This window comes from Leuresthes tenuis, unplaced genomic scaffold, assembly GCF_036924035.1.
Source record: "Leuresthes tenuis unplaced genomic scaffold, fLeuTen1.0.hap1 SCAF_21, whole genome shotgun sequence".
NCBI classification, from domain to species: Eukaryota; Metazoa; Chordata; class Actinopteri; order Atheriniformes; family Atherinopsidae; genus Leuresthes; species Leuresthes tenuis.
Window position 1 is genome coordinate 276,810 of NW_027325375.1, and position 22,352 is coordinate 299,161.

A 22,352-nucleotide genomic window follows, 5' to 3' on the forward strand; every position below is an offset into this window, starting at 1 on the left:
CCACAGATTCACTCTGGAGTAGAAGTTTACTGTTGAGTCCATTAAGCTGAACATGAACTCTCGTAGACTCTTTTTACGGCACTCTGTTGTGGCCAATTACATCAACAGCGGGTTACAAAGCCTGAAAGGAAGAAGTAACGACGAGCTTCCTGGAAAGTAGAGTCAAAAGTTCAATATTATAAGTCATAAGTTTCCAAAAAAACAAATACTCAAGTAAATGTACTCCATTACTGTCCACCACTGCCTGCTGCCTCACACCTATGATCTAAAATCATAGTAATTATTCATAGCCCACTCAAAAGCAAAAGATTGTTTAGTTTTCAGGTGACAAAATGGAAACAGTGGCTTTAGAATATATATATATATTTAGAAATGACACATTCTATGTAATTATGACGCAGTCCTTGAACTAAAACCCCGCCTTTCCTCTCTAAACGGCATTTTTTTCTTTAATTTGGTCATTCAACGTTCATCCGGAACAGCCGGATGTCCCGCAGTCATTTAAGGCAACAAAACTCGCCTCCCTTTCATGCATTTCCTGTAAGCTGCACTTTCGCTTCTCCATTCGGGCTTTTGAGGACTTTCCATAACTCCCCTGAAACACACTCATTTGCCGGTCATAATTCGGCAGCTCACACAGAATTCACCCCATCATTTTCCTCAGAGGAAGCCTTCTGTCGGACATGGATTCTGCTGCTGCTCTGCTGCTGACTTTGTTGAGCGCCGGGACTCTTCTCCCAGGTAAGGCTGCTCAGCTGTTCGGTACCTGCTCCAGCAGGGATGTCCCGGTCCCGGAGGGCCGCTGTCCGGCAGCTTTTAGAGTCTCCAACACCTGATTCAGATCAATGCATCTGTAGCAGCGGGCTGAAATGGGTTTTATATTCGACAGTAACTGTAATACCTGAAGATGTTTTGTACAGAAAACTAAGACTAACGTTTCACAGGCTTTATCACCTCAGCAGAATAAAAAGTGACCTGAATATACTTCTCAGTGCCTTACGGCAGGCAGAGCGCTGAGGAATCATCGAAAGAGTGAAACTAAATTTTTAGGCAGAATATGTGGTCCGTGTGCATATTTAATTCATATTTAATTTATATTTAATTCATATTTTAAACTTTTATTTTTTAATAACTCACGTTTTTTTTTAATTACATATCGACCCCAAACTCACTTCTGATGAAGTCATTGTTCAGGTCCCATTAACCCTTTATTATCAAGGAACACCTTTTAATAAAAAAAAAAGTCATAAATAATCAGTGTAAATGAATAAGTCATAAGTAAGGCTTTTATTTTGTAATAGCTCCCTTGTTTTTATAGATATCGACACCAAACCACTTCTGATGTGTTCATGAACTCATTGTTGAGGTCCTGTAGCTGGACCTCAGTCATTCTCTGAGTGTGCAGGGCGGCTGCCTGCCCGGCATTATGAGAGCAAAAAGCGTGACTTTTCCTGGAAAAGAGAATAACCAGAAGAAGACCTGCTGTGATGCAGAATAGATAAAGAAGAGAAGTAAACGTTAAAATAGTGACACTAAAACCGTCTGCCACGTCAAATATTCACAAGCAGCATCCACTGAACTGCTGTGAATATTTGAGGTTTGAGTTGAGTTAAGATGGCAGAAATGTGCTCCTCTTCTGTTAGCTGAGGGTCAGGGGTCAGGGTCCCAGCTAACCTCTGATCAGAGCAGGGTCAGGGGTCAGGGTCAGGGTCAGGGTCAGGGTCCCAGCTAACCTCAGATCAGAGCAGGGTCAGGGTCCCAGCTAACCTCTGATCAGAGCAGGGTCAGGGGTCAGGGTCCCAGCTAACCTCTGGTCAGAGCAGGGTCCCAGCTAACCTCTGATCAGAGCAGGGTCAGGGTCAGGGTCAGGGTCCCAGCTAACCTCTGATCAGAGCAGGGTCAGGGGTCAGGGTCCCAGCTAACCTCTGGTCAGAGCAGGGTCAGGGTCAGGGTCAGGGTCAGGGTCCCAGCTAACCTCTGATCAGAGCAGGGTCAGGGGTCAGGGTCAGGGTCAGGGTCCCAGCTAACCTCTGATCAGAGCAGGGTCAGGGGTCAGGGTCAGGGTCAGGGTCCCAGCTAACCTCTGATCAGAGCAGGGTCAGGGTCCCAGCTAACCTCAGATCAGAGCAGGGTCAGGGTCCCAGCTAACCTCAGATCAGAGCAGGGTCAGGGGTCAGGGTCAGGGTCCCAGCTAACCTCTGATCAGAGCAGGGTCAGGGGTCAGGGTCCCAGCTAACCTCAGATCAGAGCAGGGTCCCAGCTAACTTCTGATCAGAGCAGGGTCAGGGGTCACGGTCAGGGTCAGGGTCCCAGCTAACCTCTGATCAGAGCAGGGTCAGGGGTCAGGGTCCCAGCTAACCTCTGATCAGAGCAGGGTCCCAGCTAACCTCTGGTCAGAGCAGGGTCAGAGGTCAGATACGCTCCTAACTGCTATCGTCACACAGCCCCACTTAAAAAACTGACCTAACACTTGAATTTCACTTCCTCATTCCAGCTGGAGTTCAACTCGTATTGAGCTGGTAGTTTCTGTGTGGTTCCACCTACTCTGAAGATGGTGCCAGATGGAAACAACCTGTCACCAGTCACAGGACCGGTGGCAGCGAGTCAGGCTTCCTCAGCGTCAGGGTGTCAGGTTACTCACTCCCACAGCACCGCCTCTAATTTTAGCTGCTGTTGCTTCATGCGTAAAACGTCCATCGGCCGGTGAAGAAGTCCCCTGCAGAGCCATAGAGCTGCTTTATGGGGGGGGGGGGCAGGCTGATGTTAATAATCACACTCATCAGATGACTGAAGGGACTGTGGGGCCTCAGCAGATCGTATGGATTCAGTTTCTCTGTTAAAAACTATGATCTGTAAAAAGCTATCTTTGTATATTCCTTTTTATATTTTTATATGTTCAGGAAACACACGACAGGGCAGAAGTGGTGTGAAACGGAACCAGAACAGCGTCCCACTAAAATCTAAACGCTCAACACTACAATGAAATGGAAATCAGAAACTTTGGGTAGTTTTTCAGCTTTTCAAAGTGTTGGACTCCTGGATTTCAGACAGAAGCCACGTTCAGATAAGCCCGGAGAGTTTATGTTAGAGGGAAGTGTTGCTGCTTCTGGCACCTGCTCCCTCACCTGGGTGGGGGTTACAGAAAGTTCGGGGTCTTCCCGACACGTGAGTCTCTGTCATGAAACTGGAAGTGAAACTGAGAAATTACTGCTGTAGCTGATGCAAATATGCCATTTATCATCAGTTAGTTGAATGGTTTTACAAAGGAAAATGGTTTGTTTTAATGCACCTGTGACAGTTTCTTTCATTTCTAAGTTCATTTAAAAGTTTTACATTTATTTCCATTCCTCCATAAACTGTCTGGAAGGTTATTGATCGTCTTTAAAGACTGAAAAAGCTTTGCTCTTGTGTTTCTTTATCAGGTGGGTCTTCATTTTCACTCAGGAGGAGCTGGATTAGTTAGCATCATAGATAGCGAGATTTTCTTCAGACTCACGGCTTAAAGGCACACATTAAAGCAAAAAACTGTACCCAATAAACTAGAATAAAGCTGGAATGTACTGAAATGAGACTGTAATAAATAAGAAACATAAATTACGGGTATAAATAATATGCCCATAAATATGGTCTGTGGGCATCGGGCCTCCTTCCTCTCAGTGAAAGGTGACCCTCTTCTCCTTATGTCCCAGGAGTTTAAGGTGTGTTTGAATGTCTTATATTTAGGGTTAGGTTAAATGTTTCTTTAATCTCTTTGTTCTCTGTGGAAATCCCTGCCATTCCCGGTCTTTAGGGACTTTACCGACTCTCTGAGGGCCGCACACTTTTGGAGCTTGAAGTTATTTTACTGGCAGACGGCTTTTGGCTGGTTTTCCCCACGATGATCCAGTCTAAACACTCGAAATGCTTCAGGCTGTTTCCTGTGAGCTCAACATAAGGCACTCTTTTCCCTTAGAATATATTTATTTAAACTACAACGTAAAGCAGGCGAAGTTGTTAACCTGCTGAATCGTTTGCTGGATTAGATGCTGCTGGAAGTGTCTCCGAATCTTTACAGCTTCTCTTTTCTCTTACTTTTTTATCCTTTATTAGTTATATAGTTATTAGTTTATTAGTTATACTCATATGTAGCATCTCATGGAAGAAAACAGTTTCACACACTGCAGTTGCATCACTCACAAGTCACAGGTTTTCTCAGTGTTGTAAATCGAGGGGAAATGGGAGAAAGTTTATTAGAGCTCAGGATGAAGAAAGCATGCATCAAAACACTTGAACTCTACAGCTCTACATCTAACAGAGGTTGCACAGAGCGTCCTATTTGACTATTTTATTCATGCTTTCAGTTTCCATTTCAGAAGTTTAGATTAGATGAATGATGCTGGTGCAAATTGTGTGTATGTAGCCTTTTTGCCGTGTTAGTTTTACAGCCAAATCCCTCTTTTAAGTACTACCAACATGCCATCTTTCATATGCTTTCATATGCTTTCATGCTTTGCTTTTTTCCCTGCATAGAAATAATGCATAGCCATCAGGATACCTGGTTTCTGCTCAGATCTTAACGTCCACAGATACTTTGGAAGGTTTTAAAGATCCCAACCCAGTCCATAACAGCCATTCAGAAGCTGACTATATTATGAAGTGTAGTTTTACTCTGAATACTTCATCATAATTCTCCAATCTGCCACCTGCAGAGTTCTCTGACAGCGATGCGTCTTCACAGATGGGGAAGACCGATCATACAGGACCAAGACATCATTTAATGGACTGGTGCTGGCAGAAGCAACTCCAGATCAATGTGGGGAAACCCAAAGAGCTGGCTGTGGATTTCCACAGCGACTCACCCAAACTGAACAAACTGATAAAGAAGGCAGCATCTGCTGTGCTGACTGTACTTAGAGTTTAAATAAACAGCTTTTCTCACTGCCGAACCGCTTCCTGGCTGGTTGAATAGTAGAAGTTGCTATTTGCTTGTGACAAATCTTATCAGCAATGACATTCAGTCATTTTTCTTTGTAGAACACCTAAAATCAGAATTATAGTTTACTGCAGTACGTTATATTTAGCGATTATTAGACATGGTGGTCCAGCATTGTGTTGGTTTGTCCTCTGGGGGGTCGTAACCACTTGTAGCCCTCAGTTCCCGGAGGATAAACACCAATAGTTACCTCTAGTGTAGAAAGTTGATGTCCTTCCACTCTGCACCAATTCACCTTCTTTCCACCTGTTTTCTACATTCCACAGAGATGATAAAAGTTGCTGGTTAGTTAGTAGCATCTGTCACAGTGTGAATGACTCAAATAGAGCACGAGACAAGTATTTATGTTTTATTTTAGGCATATAAAAGTACGATGTGAGTCTTACATTCGCTCAGTTTAAAGGTAACTTTTAGGATGACTGTAACTGACAAGGATTGACAAAGATATTGTGAAACTCTGTGGAATTCTGTCATAGTTACAGTCCTGTTGTGTATCTTTATTCACTTCTGCGAACTCATCTGTTTCAAAGTACATACCTGAGAGGATATGGCCGGTCTGAGCAGAAACCGTGACAGTGTTGCTCTACTGGGCTGTTTGATGTTGATAAGCTGAAGCCGAGCAGGCACCAGGCTTCATGTGCCGCTCAGTCTTTGATCAAGCAGGCAATGTTGTTGCCTTCACTCACTCTTGATGCTACATCATATTTGTGTGTGTATCACTTCTTGTTTTGCAGTGTGGGGAATACAAAATGTTACAGCCTGGTATGGTGAGACCGTTGTTGTACCGTGCCAAGGTGGGGCTCCAATGCCGGAGAACCTGATCTTCATCAAGTGGCTATACGTATGTAGCAACTGACTTCTATGTATGCGTGAATGTTTAATGAATTTACGACCCCCCCGAGGCGTTCAGTGGAACCCTGTGCAGCATAAAGAGTGCTTTATTTTAGCCTCAAGGCGATCATTGCATGAAACAAGAAATTAATCGTCAGTTTCCTTTTGAGAAGGAGGTTACATCAAATCTACAGTCCAGTTTTCTGGTGATGTGGATCGTAGTTTCTAGTCCAGTAAATCTTAACCATGCCCCCCCCCCCCCTTATCCCCTGACACCCCTAAATTCATCATGGCTGACTTTAACCACTGTTCAATCGACAAATCACAAGGATTCCACCAGTATGTCAGCTGCGCCACCAGGGAAAACACTGCATAAATGCTACGCTTCAGTCCCAAATCAAAGCCACATGTCGGCCACAAGGTGGTGCTGTGCTGGAGGTCAGAGGTCAAAATCACTTTAAGTAGGCCCCAAACATTTTTAGTATACTGGATGTACGAAACTTATTTGCTCCTCTGAGGATCTAAACCTCAAGATGAGTAATCTGGAACTGAGATATTTACAGACTGTTTCTCATGTAATTTTCTGATTTGTGACCTTTTGCTTTAGGAAAAAGATGATGGAACTTCTGGTGATTTATTAATCAAACATGCCCGCAACAAGCAGGAAACGGTTCAGGCCACGGATGATTATGCCGAGCGGGTCAGCGTCGATGACCAGCTCAGTCTTCTCATCACTCGGGCCTCGATTAAAGACCAGAAAATCTTCATCTGCATAGTTGTGTCGGCCGTCGACTACAAGGAGTTTCCTGTTAATGTTTTAGTGAACAGTAAGCTTAAAAACAACATTTATTCTTACATTCATCATCTTCTTCTTTTTCTTTATGCCGGGATCATTTGTTCTTTCCATTTTGAAACTACAGTGAAATATTTAAAGGAAACACTTGTTTTAAACAATAAAAAACGATAATTCAAATACAATAAAGAGCTCAGTCAGTTTTAAAAGCCAATGAGTAAAAGTGAGATTCCAAACTTGTTTGAAAAACATCAATTGTTGGGGAGATTCTGATGTGATTGTTCCATAATCTATGGGCGGCTGTTGCAAAGGCCCGGTCTCTGCTCATTTTTAGCCGAGTCCTAGGAACAGTTAAAAGCATCTGGTCTGTGGACCTCAGTGATCTGGGTGGAGTGTGAATGACCAACAGGTCGTGGCAGTACCAGCCGGGTTCGTGCTGGGAGGGTTGCCAGCTCCTTTGGGGATAGCACCAGTTCGGAGATTGTGTTGATCTGAAGGAGAGAAAGAAGAGGAAAGTGCGCTGAACATCTGCCTGGGCAGAGGTTTTCTTTCGACTTCGGACCGCAACCTCAGTCCAGGGAATTTGGTTGTTCGGTGTGGAGCAAGACGGCAGCAGGTAGAGGGGTCCCAGGGCAAAGTGTCATGGACAGTCTGCCGGGAACGCTCGTGGGCTGCTTCCATACAAACAAAGATGCCTTCCAGAAGAAATTTATTCCATCCTTTCTAATAAAGTTACCTAATGGAAGCATGCATAAAGTAAAAAGAATCGGTCCGAGCACAGAACCCTGAGGAACTCCATGACTTACTCTGGTGTGTGAGGAAGATTCTTCATTTACAAGAACAAACTGGAATCTATCAGATAAATATGACTTAAACCAGCCTAATGCAGTTCCCTTAATCCCAATAACATCTAACTCTAACCCAAATGCAGCTCTGAGATCCAACAGGACAGAAACAAGTCCGCTATCAGGAGATCATTGGTAACTTTCACATGCCACATTCACCCACTCACACAACACATCTTAAGTCTATAACCACGTGCTTTCTAACATTCATACCCCGATGGATACATCGGGAGGCAACGTGGGGTTCAGTGTCTTGCCCAAGGACGCTTCGACATGTCACCCGGGGAGCCGGAATCGAACCAGCAACCTTCTGATTGCTGCTCCTCTTTCTGAGCTACAGCCGCCCCATCTTACCTGTAACAAAAGAGAACTAAAATTATATGAAATAAGGGGATCTCTCCTTGTTCTCTGACCATAAAAAGGAGAAAAGGATTTAAAAAGAAAGCTGCCTGCTCTCTTTGATAAAGTGTTCATATAACAAACAGCTCTACAGATTGACCTAACCCATAATCCTCAGTATGAACCAGGCATGGTCTGGTTTCATCTGAGCACAAAATAAAAATCAAAGAATGGTTATTTATTTGATTTTTCATTTTGTTTTAGGAAATTAAAATCGGACAAAAATGTTTTTTGCTTTTTTAAAATGTTATTTTGAAAATGGATTGAACGAATGATACACGGATTATTAACCTTTCTTTGAACCCTTTCCCTTAAAATAAGTGTAATGAAAAGCTCTCACATCTAAGCAACAGTGTCAGTCTGATGCTGCTGTAAACCTGTGAGTATCATTAATCTTTCTCTTATGTATTTGCAGAGAAACCATCTGCAGTAAAGGTTATGGACAGGTCTGAAGCCTTGGAGATGGACAAACTAACAACAGTAAGAGCCTTTATGTTGGAAAGGTCTATAAAGTAGAAAAGTGAAGCTATCCCATAATAATGCACCAATGGGACTTTGGATCATTGGGTCATGACCCAATCAAGACCCATGAAAATCTGTTTTTTCATGAATATGTTGGATATTTTCCCAGCAGCTTGAAGCTACAGAGGCAGTCAAAGACAAAGTAAAGAATCACACTTTTACCACTTCATCTGTTGTCATCTTTTAAGTTAGATTGGATGACTGGTGAAGCTTTTGGAAGTTAAAACTTTCCAAAGTGCTAGAAAACGATCTGACAAATCAATACGATGTACTTTCAGTGCTTAGCCGTGTGGCACTCATGCTAATGCTAATACCCTGTGTCGTTACCACAGTCCTTGGAGATGTTCAGCCTTTTAAAAAATGGGCTAAAAACAGTCCAGTTAAGGTCCAGGACTAAGCTTAAGCCAACTCTACCCGCTTAATTATTAAAAAGATTATTAATTTATATGGAAGTATTCATCGGTAAACAACTCTTCTCTTGCTTCTGGCTTTGTTTTGATGTTCTAATTGCTTTCTTTGAACAGGTAGGAACATGTGTTGCTGCAGATTCAAACCCTGCAGCCACCATTACCTGGAAAAAGAGTGGACAGCCCCTGGTTGCTGATGGAAAAGGTAAAGCAAACTGTCTTTTATACAATCTGAGAGTGTTCGTCACCTCCCAAGCTGCTGTCATACAGAGATTATCTTGGTGGTTTTTGCCCTGTGAAATTAAATTTAGTCTATTTACTCAAAAACGATTAAAGATGGAAATATATCTTTAATTCATATTGACCAAAATTAAACTTTATCGTTTTATATTTTCCACCCAAAACGTAATGCAAAATAAGTTATTTGGGTCTATTTAGAAGTATTCAGACTGCTGGGATCGGCTCCAACTCCGCCTTAGTTTCTCCGAAGCTGGAGTGTTGCGTTCAAGGCACAATCGGAAAGTACAGAATCTAGCGAATACTGTTCATAAACACTTGGAAATTACAGAACAGCAGACAATTATTACACAATGCTCCTTTAAGTTAGACAGTAGAAGTATGGAAACAATGATTACTGAAGCAGCAACTCTATTGGAACAGCTTTGGTAGCAACAAATAACACCAACTATCTTAACACTTTTATAAATCACTGAATCACATCATCTGCACTTTGTGGAAAATGTCTTGATTTTTTATTTTATTTTTATTTTATTAAGGTAAGAACTCAACAATCAGGTCTTTTCTCTCTAATTCTGCCCATGATCCAATACTTTCTCCTATAAGCCCATATTTTTGGGAGAATTTAAATAGATTTTAGTTCAGCACATGAGACAGAATCCTATCTCATCTTTTTAGGGTTGTTTTTAATACCCTGGGGCCATGTTTTGTGGATTTAATCATTTTCTACCTGCTTTACATGCTGTGGTGCAACCCCTCCTATTTCTGAGATCTCTTTTTTATAAATGCATACATACCTTGACTTGAATAGTATTTCGGAGAAGTTCTACTCTGGTTTGAAGTCACGCCATGGCACAGAAACAGTTTAGGTTAACTGTAGATTCTGGTTCCTCTTTTGTCCTGGTGTTGTTGGACCAGATTCAGTCTTCGATGCAGTAGATCACAACATTCTTGCATCACATCTTGATACTTCTGTGTCAACATCAAAAAGACGCAGCCCTGAAACTGTTCCAGTCTTATTTCGCAGATTTATCTGTTAGATTGGGTCAGTATTCCTCAGCTGTCCACTTACTTGTGGGGTCTAACAGCCTGATATGATAACTCTGTGCCAGCAGAAGGGACATTTTCCCAAGTAAAAGCTCTCCTACAGTGTAATGTAACAGATTATTCAGTGAGTAAAACAAAGAAAGATGGTGTTTGGCCTGCTGCTGAATGCTATTCCGATAACCGTTGTGCTTGTGTGTGTCGTGTTGTCTCCACTTGTTGGTCCAGCTGTTGTGATTACCCACAGTTTAAAGCTGGATCCAGCCACAGGACTCTCCACCGCCTCATCCGTCCTCCAGTACTCAGCGTCGAAGGAGGACGCTGCTGCAGTCTTCACCTGTGTTTCCACCTACGAGACGTCCCACCAGGAGTCTCCCCTGGGACCCTTTCCAGTTCACTGTGAGTGGATATAGAATAGCTCCAGTGTGCAGGTTATTGCTCTGAATAATTTCCTGGGGGGGGGGGTATCTGTTAATCCGTCCTAATAAGCCTAATAGTCCTAATAATGACCTGAGGGCCGCCCCTAATAAGCACGCTCATGTATTCATGAACTCGACATGCAGTTCATGTGAATGAATGGCAATGACTTATGTTGGGGATTGTGTTGCAGGGCTGGTGCACGAGGGTGTGGTGGTCAGCACCGCCTCACAGGTTCGATTCCCAGCTGTGTGGAGTTTGCATGTTCTCCCTATCAGTGCGTGGGTTCTCTCCAGCTTCTCCGTCTAAAAACATGCATGTTAGGTTCATTGGTGTCTCTAAAACTGTCCCCAGTAGTGAGTGTGAGCGTCTGGGTTAGGGTTAGTTTGTCTCTGTGGGTTAGGGTTAGGGTTAGTTAGGGTTAGGGTTAGTTAGGGTTAGTTAGGGTTCGGGTTAGTTAGTCTCTGTGGGTTAGGGTTAGGGTTAGTTAGGGTTAGTTTGTCTCTGTGTGTCCCTGTAATGCTGCCTGAGGGTTAGGGTTAGGGTTAGTTAGGGTTAGTTTGTCTCTGTGGGTTAGGGTTAGTTAGGGTTAGTTTGTCTCTGTGGGCTAGGGTTAGGGTTAGTTAGGGTTAGTTTGTCTCTGTGTGTCCCTGTAATGCTGCCTGAGGGTTAGGGTTAGGGTTAGTTAGGGTTAGGGTTAGTTTGTCTCTGTGGGTTAGGGTTAGGGTTAGTTTGTCTCTGTGGGTTAGGGTTAGGGTTAGTTTGTCTCTGTGTGTCCCTGTAATGCTGCCTGAGGGTTAGGGTTAGGGTTAGTTAGGGTTAGTTTGTCTCTGTGGGTTAGGGTTAGTTAGGGTTAGGGTTAGTTTGTCTCTGTGGGCTAGGGTTAGGGTTAGTTAGGGTTAGTTTGTCTCTGTGTGTCCCTGTAATGCTGCCTGAGGGTTAGGGTTAGGGTTAGTTTGTCTCTGTGGGTTAGGGTTAGTTTGTCTCTGTGGGTTAGTTAGGGTTAGGGTTAGTTAGGGTTGGGTTAGTTTAGTTTGTCTCTGTGGGTTAGGGTTAGGGTTAGTTAGGGTTAGGGTTAGTTAGGGTAGGGTTAGTTAGTCTCTGTGGGTTAGGGTTAGGGTTAGTTTGTCTCTGTGTGTCCCTGTAATGCTGCCTGAGGGTTAGGGTTAGGGTTAGTCAGGGTTAGGGTTAGTTTGTCTCTGTGGGTTAGGGTTAGTTTGTCTCTGTGGGTTAGGGTTAGAGTTAGTTTGTCTCTGTGTGTCCCTGTAATGCTGCCTGAGGGTTAGGGTTAGGGTTAGTTAGGGTTTGTTTGTCTCTGTGGGTTAGGGTTAGTTAGGGTTAGGGTTAGTTTGTCTCTGTGGGCTAGGGTTAGGGTTAGTTAGGGTTAGTTTGTCTCTGTGTGTCCCTGTAATGCTGCCTGAGGGTTAGGGTTAGGGTTAGTTTGTCTCTTTGGGCTAGGGTTAGGGTTAGTTAGGGTTAGGGTTAGTTAGGGTTAGGGTTAGTTAGGGTTAGGGTTAGTTAGTCTCTGTGTGTCCCTGTAATGCAGCCTGGGGTGGACCGCCGCCCCCTCCAGTCCAGCACAGCCCCCCTGTGGCCCTACAGTTGTGGGTATAGGACTGGAAGGATTGCGTTTTAGCCTTTTAAATGACTTTATAGAACGGGGGGATGTGTTGGTTATGATTCTCTCTCACCTTACAGCCTTCTGCTCCGGGTCACTTGACTTGCTTGGAAACTTGAGTAATGTCATGGCAACGCTTTTCTGATCAAGCACTCTGGCCTGTGATGAAAACCCAGACATATGTTTGCTGTTTCCAGCTGAGGACGGCACAGTTTCGTGGGTTGAGACCTTTCTTAGGTTCAAAGTTTAGGCTGAATGTACAACTTGGACCGACTCCTTTGTGCTGACGGTCGGTGGGTCAGTGAACGCGGCGTCTACCTGCTGGACTGGTGAAAGACTGATATGTTGTCTTTGAGGAGGGGCTGGGACACTGTATCATTCCTACATGTATCTTTGTGTGAATCAATCCAATTTGATGGTGTTTTAGGTTTTTTCTGTGTCTGTTATCCAAATATGTATATTTATATATGCTAATGCAGGAACTTTTGACCATAATTGAACCTCTCAGATCCTTCAAAGACGGTCAGCCTGAATATTCTGCCCCAGGGACCCATCGCAGAGGGAGACAACGTGACACTGAATTGTCTTGCTGATGGCAACCCTCCACCCAGCTCCTTCTTCTTCCACATCAAGGTGAGTTAGAGAGCAGCGCTGAGCCATGAGTAGCACGTCTGGAACGTATTAAATTTCTTATCAATGTGACTTTTGGTGAGAATGTTTTTCCTATAATTAGCATCTTTTCTCTCTTTACTAGAACGAGAAAGTTCTGGTCAATTCGGACGCCTACAATTTGACCTCTATCAGCCGAGAGGCTACGGGGGAATACAAATGTTCCCTGGCTGACGATGAGGACATTGAGGCCTCCCAAAACATCAGTGTTCACTGTGAGTTCTCATACTTTACAAACCTTACACCTGGAGAGAGAAAAATGCATCACAATAACTAAAGCTGTGTTATTATGTGTTGTTTAGTCAGTGTTCGACTTATTATAATTCAGTGATATGATAATAAGATGCAAAGTGTTCCAGATAAGTTAAAAGAAGAAGAGGCATCTGTGTGCTATCTGCGCTTCTTTCATTCATCCTTTGGGGGTTTTCTCAGATATCAGCTTGACTCTGACTCCGACTGGGAGGATTGTGAAGAGAGTTGGTGAGTCCTTGGCTGTGAAGCTGGAGAAGAACGCTTCGGGTGATGCTGTCGTGTCATGGAGGAAGGTAATTATACCGGCCTGAGATCAAAGATTTGCAGGAAGAAGCAAAGTCTTGTGCCTTTTTATTCCTTCCAGCAGGAGTCGCAGTCGGCTGCTGGTCACTGCTCTTTGTTCTTATATAATGTGAACAGTTTAGGACACCAAATGTGAGCCTCCATCTGTGCCGTGGGACATAAAATCAATCAGTCCAAAGGGTTAAAATGTGTACGATCTGAAAGTAAAGCCAACCTTTCCTTAAAGGACTCAGGAGTGCGGCTTGTCTGTGTTTGAGTATAGCATCAGTTTTTATACCCATGCACATACATCACATGTCAGGTTTGTCTGCTCTGAGCTGCTTCTTTTCGCCAGCTGCTCCATAAAAACGCACTCCTGCAACTCGGTCCTTCTACAGTTTGCCACCGTCACTAAAAAGAGTATCACTGTATTTCAGTGTCAGCCTCCCTGGTTTCTATAGAAAGATCTTTACCGGCCAACTTAACTGTAATTAAAGAATACACATGTCCGTGGGGGCTGGGGAGGTTACTGCCTGGATGGATAATGCCACTTTGCTTTTGCTGAGGTCTTCAATAAGAAAGCTTTTTATTGGCTCGGCTGATAAATGGAGGTTTCTGAAAGTTGGTGATGGACACGTGGCTGTTTGGGCCACTCCATTAATGCAGATGTTTGCTCAGATTGCTGCTGCCTGTGATTCACTGAGGGAGGGGCAGCATTGTCCCCCCTGTGGAGAATCTATCTGTGAGATCACAGGATTTATGTGCTGATGCTGCCTTATGACCGGAGTTACAGGTTGTGTTTACTTCAGAAAACACTGTCTTACTCTGATTCTTCTTCTTTTTTAGAATGGAAAGAGGGTAACGGAGCCAGAGTTGACCCAGTTGACCCAGCTGACCTACGCTGACGCAGGTGTCTACAGATGTGACGTATCGATGGCTGGACTTGGGCGCCATCAGAGCTTTGAACTGGTTGTAGAAGGTCAGTCGTCATTGTTCACTGTTGTCTTTCGCAATATTGTTCTTTACAAATAGAAAAAGCTCAATTTTACAGCTTTTAAGGTCAGTACTGGTGTCCATTTCTACTTTATTTATTCATATCGTACACGTCTGACACAGGCTTTATCATTAAGATCCTATTTTTCTTACTTCAGGAAAGCCTGTGATCACCAACCTGACCCAGCACAGGGCACAGGATGCCAAACACAAGGTCCTGAACTGTGAAGCCGAGGGAGTCCCAGAACCAGAGTTCCAGTGGAGCATCAAAAACGCACCTGTGAGTTGGTGTCTGAAGGAGCGTCGAGTTGGACCATTAGCAGCAAAATGCAAAGGAACATGTGCTTAACCAAACCGTTTTAGGTCCTGTCAGGAGCAGATAATGTTCCAACGGCAAGGTTTCTGCATTTAATCAGGTTGAATTCTGCATTTAATCAGGTTGAATTCTGCATTTAATCAGGTTGAATTCTGCATTTAATCAGGTTAAATTCTGCATTTAATCAGGTTGAATTCTGCGTTTAATCAGGTTGAATAATGCATTTAATCAGGTTGAATTCTGCATTTAATCAGGTTGAATTCTGCATTTAATCAGGTTGAATTCTGCGTTTAATCAGGTTGAATTCTGCCTTTTAATCAGGTTGAATTCTGCATTTAATCAGGTTGAATTCTGCGTTTAATCGGGTTGAATAATGCATTTAATCGGGTTGAATTCTGCATTTAATCAGGTTGAATTCTGCATTTAATCAGGTTGAATTCTGCTTTTAATCAGGTTGAATTCTGCATTTAATCAGGTTGAATTCTGCATTTAATCAGGTTAAATTCTGCATTTAATCAGGTTGAATTCTGCGTTTAATCAGGTTGAATAATGCATTTAATCAGGTTGAATTCTGCATTTAATCAGGTTGAATTCTGCGTTTAATCAGGTTGAATAATGCATTTAATCAGGTTGAATTCTGCATTTAATCAGGTTGAATTCTGCATTTAATCAGGTTGAATTCTGCATTTAATCAGGTTGAATTCTGCATTTAATCAGGTTGAATTCTGCATTTAATCAGGTTAAATTCTGCATTTAATCAGGTTGAATTCTGCGTTTAATCAGGTTGAATTCTGCATTTAATCAGGTTGAATTCTGCATTTAATCAGGTTGATTTCTGCATTTAATCAGGTTGAATTCTGCATTTAATCAGGTTGAATTCTGCATTTAATCAGGTTGAATTCTGCATTTAATCAGGTTGAATTCTGCATTTAAGCAGGTTGAATTCTGCTTTTAATCAGGTTGAATTCTGCATTTAATCAGGTTGAATTCTGCATTTAATCAGGTTGAATTCTGCATTTAATCAGGTTGAATTCTGCATTTAATCAGGTTGAATTCTACATTTAATCAGGTTGAATTCTGCATTTAATCAGGTTGAATTCTGCATTTAATCAGGTTGAATTCTGCATTTAATCAGGTTGAATTCTGCCTTTAATCAGGTTGAATTCTGCATTTAATCAGGTTGAATTCTGCATTTAATCAGGTTGAATTCTGCTTTTAATCAGGTTGAATTCTGCATTTAATCAGGTTGAATTCTGCATTTAATCAGGTTGAATTCTGCATTTAATCAGGTTGAATTCTGCTTTTAATCAGGTTGAATTCTGGATTTAATCAGGTTGAATTCTGCATTTAAGCAGGTTGAATTCTGCGTTTAATCAGGTTGAATTCTGCATTTAATCAGGCTGAATTCTACATTTAATCAGGTTGAATTCTGCATTTAATCAGGTTGAATTCTGCCTTTTAATCAGGTTGAATTCTGCATTTGATCAGGTTGAATTCTGCATTTAATCAGGTTGAATTCTGCATTTAATCAGGTTGAATTCTGCATTTAATCAGGTTGAATTCTGCATTTAATCAGGTTGAATTCTGCATTTAAACAGGCTGAATTCTGAATTTAATCAGGTTGAATTTTCATTTAATCAGGTTGAATTCTGCATTTAACCAGGTTGAATTCTGCATTTAATCAGGTTGAATTCTGCATTTAGTCAGGTTGAATTCTGCATTTAATCAGGTTGATTTCTGCATTTAATCAGGTTGAATTCTGCATTTAATCAGGTTGAATTCTGCATTTAATCAGGTTGAATTCTGCCTTTAATCAGGTTGAATTCTGCCTTTAATCAGGTTGAATTCTGCATTTAATCAGGTTTAATGGGTAGAGAGAAGATATTTGATCAAACATCCAGAACTTTCTTGCTGTTGTCAAATTCAGCTGTTCGGTCCTATGTCAGCATGCTGTTTTTCTACCATCCCACCATACAAGCCTTGGAGATAACGCTGTATATTGGCAGTAATGAATGTGAAGCTGAATGCTGCTTGTCTGTTTTCATCCCTCTCAGGAGGACATCTCATACATCAATGGCAGGGTCATACATAAAATCACTGTTATGCCTGAGCCAAACCTCGCTGTCAGCTGCCGTGTCAGCAACAGATTGGGAGAAGACGTCAGGCTGATCGATATTTCTGGTAAGTTTAGTTAGATTGACAGAAGTTTTCCCTTTGGATAATACATCAGAAGGCAACTAAACATCTTATTGACAGAGCTAAATCCTCAGAACGTACAGTAATGTCAGCGTTCTGAGATACGAGGCTGGCTCCTTGGTTAATTCACAGTGGAATTAAACCATATCGTATAATAATAATAGTTATATATATATTGTATATAATAGTTAAAGGTCCCTGAACACATCACACAGACAAGACCTCGTCCAGACTTACTTATTCACTCAGACGCCACCGAGCAGGTGATCCTGTGGGAGCGAACTGTGCCGTGGGAGAGCAGGAGCCGGGCTGGCGGGCTCACAGTGAACCAAATGAAGTGGGCCGCCGGGGGTTTGCTGGCCGTTCAATCTGCTCTGGCCGGGCTTGGAGCTGTGAAGAGGGGAGCCATACGTGATCGGTCCCTCCAGAGAACGCGTCTCCAGCGGCGGCGTGCTTTACACCGCTGCATCCGATGCTTTGCGTTGCACTTGGCGATGTATGCCTCAGATGCAGTTACCATGGAAACCCTTTCCATGAAGCTCTCGACACTCTGTTCTTGAGCTGATCTGAAGCCACATGAAGGTTGGAGGTCTGTAGCGATCGACTCTGCAGAAACTCTGCACACTATGAGCCACTGACCCGCTCTGTCATTTTACGAGGCCGACCACTTCCTGGCTGAGCTGCTGTCGTTCCCAATACTTCCACTCTGTTATAACACCACTGACAGCTGACTGTGGGACAGTTAGCAGCGAGGAAATGTCCCGACTGGACTTGTTGCACAGGTGGCCTCCTATCAGGGTATTCAATGAGCTCCTGAGAGCGACCCATTCTTCCAGATGTTTGGAGAAGCAGTCTGAATGCAGAGGTGCTGGAATTTATGCACCTGTGTCCGTGGAAGTGACCTGAGTTTAACTATCTGGCTGAGTGAGTGAATACTTTTGGCAGCACAGTGTATCTGTCACATGATAATAGCTTTGAGGTTGGAGCCTGTCCGAGCTGCTGTTGGGTGAAAGGCAGAGGATGCTCCAGCAGCATCTCAGGGCACAGAGACAGCTGAACGATGTTTCTGGGTGGTGGGAGGAAGCCAGAGTACCGGAGAGAAGCTGTGCATACATGGGGAGGATAAGCAAAGCTCCCACAGAAAGGCCGGGACTCGAACCGGCAACCCTCTGCTGCGAGGCCACGGTGCTAACCTCCACACCTCTGTGCAACCCTGCTGCTATTATTATTATTATTATTATTATTATTATTATTATTATTATTATTAGTAGTAGTAGTAGTAGTAGTAGTAGTAGTAGTAGTAGTAGTAGTAGTAGTAGTAGTAGTAGTAGTAGTAGTAGTAATAATATTATTGTTATTATTATTATTATTATGACTGTTTTTGTTGTTTATTATGATTCATGAACTATTTCTCTACACAACGTTTGCCGCAGTGTGTATTATTTCTGCTGTCTGTTCACAGAGGATCCAGAGGTCTCCAAGGTGCTCATTCTGGCTTTGGTATTTGGGATCATCATCATCGTAGCTGTTGCTGTGGGAGTCGTCATCTGGCTCCACCGGAAGAAGTCCAGGTAGAGAAACAAACACTTAGTGCACATAAAGAGCCTAAATTAAGAATTAAAGTTTTTTTTCTTTTACTAAGAGTCTGAAAATACAGGAAACTCATGGGCATAGCTGTCCTAAGAGGAAAATAGTATACCCCACCCTACCCTAACCCTAACCTAACCCTAACCCTGTCCTATATGGTAATGTCCAAAAACATTTTATTGACTTTATAAAGTAGATGAAATATTCCATAATGGAATAAACATCATCTGCCTGTGTGCTGCTGAGAATGTGAAGTTGTGTTATTCCTGCTTCTTTGTTTTACATCTACAGACACTGAATTCTAACTTTAGGATAACTTTTCTACGACCAAACAAAGGGATATTCAAGCACTTATTTCAAATGAATTTGTGCGTAATTCATGGAAACAGTGAGAAACCTGGAAGGAACAATGGTTCAGCATAAACAGTGAAACCCCTACAGATGGTGTTTGAAACAGGTTGTGTGACTCTTCCTCTCTTTGGGGCTCACTGGCTTCCTGTCGCTGCCTGAGTTACGTTCAAGTGGCTAATGCTGCCTCCAGTGTGAGCTGTGGGTCTCCAGCCAGCTCCTTAAACTCAGTCATACAGGCTTCTGCTCGTCTGATGCTGCAGTCCCTACGCATCTGTCCAGACTGTTCTTATTTCAGTCTGTTATCAGAGCAGGGCGACCATGAGGAATCTGACAGACTGACAGAGGGATGGGAGAAAGGATCTGATTCATTAGATCCACAGAGAGTCCAGTTCGGCTCCATCTCCAGGAAGGGAGGAGGAACGGTTAAATGGCTCCATGGAGGAATCGAATGATGATAGTTTCCACAGTAAGAGCTTAATGTCTCCAGGAAGGTTTCCAACACAGGTTGGGGGTAAAGATGACTCTCGCCAAGATGGCGGCGGGGCGAGCAGGCGGGTATAAAGCGAGGAAGCAGAGGAGAACGCAGGTTGTAATCTGGACTTAGTGAAGGATCTCAGCAGAGGCACTGATGATGTTTATCTTTATGCATTCAGCAGACGCTTTTATCCAAAGCGACTTACAGGCAGGCATGTAGGGTAAGGGGGTCTTGCCTAGGGACCCCTACTGGAGTCATGCAGGGGATTTGAACTCAGGTCTCCCACATGGAAGGTCACCTCGTCCCTTATCGTAATGAACGATGAGTTCCAGGAAGGTTTGGTAACACTGAGAAGCGCTGCTGAGCTCCTGCAGGTCCTTAAGAGTCGGCTCTAACCAGCGCAGACGAGCAGTTCAGACTCCGCCTGGACTTCCTGGATACCTGCTCACCTTACCTGGAACTCAGAACCCAACCGAGCGGATCACTTATCCAGAAAAGTTTCTTAAAACACAACAAGTCAGACTTCTTCGACCCGTTTCAAAGCGTTTCCTTGTTCTCACAAGGAAGGGGTTTTGGATGAGAGTTTCTACCAGATACAAGTAAATATATTCTGTATTCCCCACAGAGGAAGCTGGGAAAGTGGCGAGAGAGAAAGGGGAACAGCAGAGGAGAAAGAGACACTGGAAAAGACAAATGGCACGGTTTAAAGGGTCCTCAGGTAGATCTACACAACACAGCTGTCTAAGAATACCAACAAAACATTGTACCATATGTAAATCTATAAAAGCTAGTCTGACATCACGCTTCTGTCAGTTTTCACACCAGCATCAGGTTTTTTAATTAATCAGAAATATGAAATAAAAGATCCTTACATGTTCCCACAGTCCCTTTATTAGAAAATAGTCACATTTTAGACAAAAGTCATCCTTAAAAATGCTTCTATTGTGGGAAATGATCCAATATTATTACACTATAAGTGTGTGAAACTCTAACTGTGCTGCAGGCTGGCACCTTAGCTCACAGCATGGAAACAAGCGCATTAAAAAGATAAAACTATGCAGTTACCATAATAATAAGCAGGTTTAAGAACAATGGGTCCATCATGGGAACAACAGACTGGAACTGAAGTTAGACGATGATAAGACGCCTGGAACCAGGAGCAGGAAAAGGGGCTTAACCCTGTAGGCCTGTAGATTTCCAAAGGCTATATCTTAAAACTGATAGGAGATGGAGACTTTCTGTAAATTAGAGAAATGTTAAGGATGACCCAAAGTTTATGTAGGAAGCTAATTGACACACCTAATTTAGCTTTTTCCACTTTTGACTTTAATAACATCTGCATATAAATGGAGTTAAAGCTTAAAAACATATAATCTCAGTTGGAATCAACTTAAATCATTTTTCTATTGTGTTTTTTTTCAAGGTGGATTTGTTCTGGTGATTTTTAGTGATTATTTCCTTCTCTGTCTTAGTGGTGAAGAAGAGGTTCAACCATGGCAGCATCAAGACAAAGACTCCGAGCTGGCAGCAGTTTTGAACTGAACCTCTCAGGCTGCCTGGTGTTAATGTGCCATCTGCTGTGTGTGCGCTCAGTGCATGATGTGAGGATGTGAGGCTGTAAGAGATAATCTGAGCAACTGTTTTAGGGCTATTTTCTTGTATTCAAACTCTTCCAAAGAACTTAAATTATTTGTACTCTTTTGTTACACTACTGTTCATTTTATGAATGCCTCGTCTGGAGAAGCTGTCATTGGCTAGTCAGATTATTACTTGATGTCATTTGGTTTTAAACACTGACAGAAAGATTGATTGCACTAATAGTACATAATTAATTTAATGTGTGTTAAATACATGTGGGGGGAGGAGCTCCTCCCCCTGGTTGTTGGAGCTCCTCCCTTCGGATGGTGAAGCTCCTCCCCCTGGATGGTGGAGCTCCTCCCCCTATATGATGGAGCTCCCCCCCCGGATGGTGGAGCCCCTCCCCCTGGATGGTGGGGCTCCTCCCCTAGATGATGGAGCTCCTCCCCTGGATGGTGGAGCTCCTCCCCTAGATGATGGAGCTCCTCCCTCTAGATGATGGAGCTCCTCCCCCGGATGGTGGAGCTCCTCCCCCCGGATGGTGGAGCTCCTCCCCCCGGATGGTGGAGCTCCTCCCCCGGATGGTGAAGCTCCTCCCCCCGGATGGTGGAGCTCCTCCCCTGGATGGTGGAGCTCCTCCCCCGGATGGTGGAGCTCCTCCCCCGGATGGTGGAGCTCCTCCCCTGGATGGTGGAGCTCCTCCCCCGGATGGTGGAGCTCCTCCCCTGGATGGTGGAGCTCCTCCCCCGGATGGTGGAGCTCCTCCCCTGGATGGTGGAGCTCCTCCCCCCGGATGATGGAGCTCCTCCCCCGGATGGTGAAGCTCCTCCCCCGGATGATGGAGCTCCTCCCCCCGGATGGTGGAGCTCCTCCCTCTATATGATGGAGCTCCTCCCTGGGATGGTGGAGCTCCTCCCCCGGATGGTGAAGCTCCTCCCCCGGATGATGGAGCTCCTCCCCCCGGATGGTGGAGCTCCTCCCTCTATATGATGGAGCTCCTCCCTGGGATGATGGAGCTCCTCCCCTAGATGATGGAGCTCCTCCCTCTGAATGGTGGAGCCCCCCCCCCTGGATGATGGAGCTCCTCCCCCGGATGATGGAGCTCCTCCCCCCGGATGGTGGAGCTCCTCCCCCTGTCTCTAAGGCTGAGCCCCGCCCCCCTCTGAAGGAACTCATTTCAGCCGCTTGTATCCACGACCTCCTTCTTTGGGTCAGAACCCAGATCTGTGAGCTCAGGTGAGGGTTGGAACAAAGATGGAGCAGGAACCTGAAAGCTTCTCCTTCCGGCTCAGCTTCACCAAACGGACCGGAGCAGCGCCCTCATTACTGCTGACGAAGCCCCGATCCCTCTGTCCATCTCTGACTCACCATCACTGAGAACCAGGTCCAGAGATGCTGGAGAACTTAACCTTTCACTGTACTTCTCTCTCTCTGTTTGTAAATGTATTTTATTGTATTTTTATGTTCTATGTAAAGCACTTTAAATCACTTTGCTGTTGAATTGTCCTATTTAAAGTCTGTCCTAACGGATGGTTGCAGAAAAGCTTGTTCTGTTTCCCACACTCTGA

General features: G+C 43.8%; 1 protein-coding gene across 1 annotated transcript; it reads left to right on the forward strand.

Moving 5' to 3' along the window:
- Nucleotides 1–576: 576 nt before the first annotated feature.
- Nucleotides 577–21,314, forward strand: LOC140279508 (CD166 antigen homolog). The gene is made up of 16 exons (XM_072374657.1): nucleotides 577–741; nucleotides 5,707–5,813; nucleotides 6,411–6,630; nucleotides 8,256–8,320; nucleotides 8,887–8,974; nucleotides 10,279–10,449; nucleotides 12,594–12,718; nucleotides 12,840–12,969; nucleotides 13,187–13,299; nucleotides 14,135–14,267; nucleotides 14,440–14,561; nucleotides 16,652–16,778; nucleotides 18,256–18,364; nucleotides 19,832–19,924; nucleotides 20,679–21,084; nucleotides 21,216–21,314. Exons 1-14 carry the CDS (start codon nucleotides 684–686, stop codon nucleotides 19,911–19,913), a joined length of 1,650 nt encoding a protein of 549 aa, XP_072230758.1. The 5' UTR covers nucleotides 577–683; the 3' UTR covers nucleotides 19,914–19,924; nucleotides 20,679–21,084; nucleotides 21,216–21,314.
- Nucleotides 21,315–22,352: the final 1,038 nt, after the last annotated feature.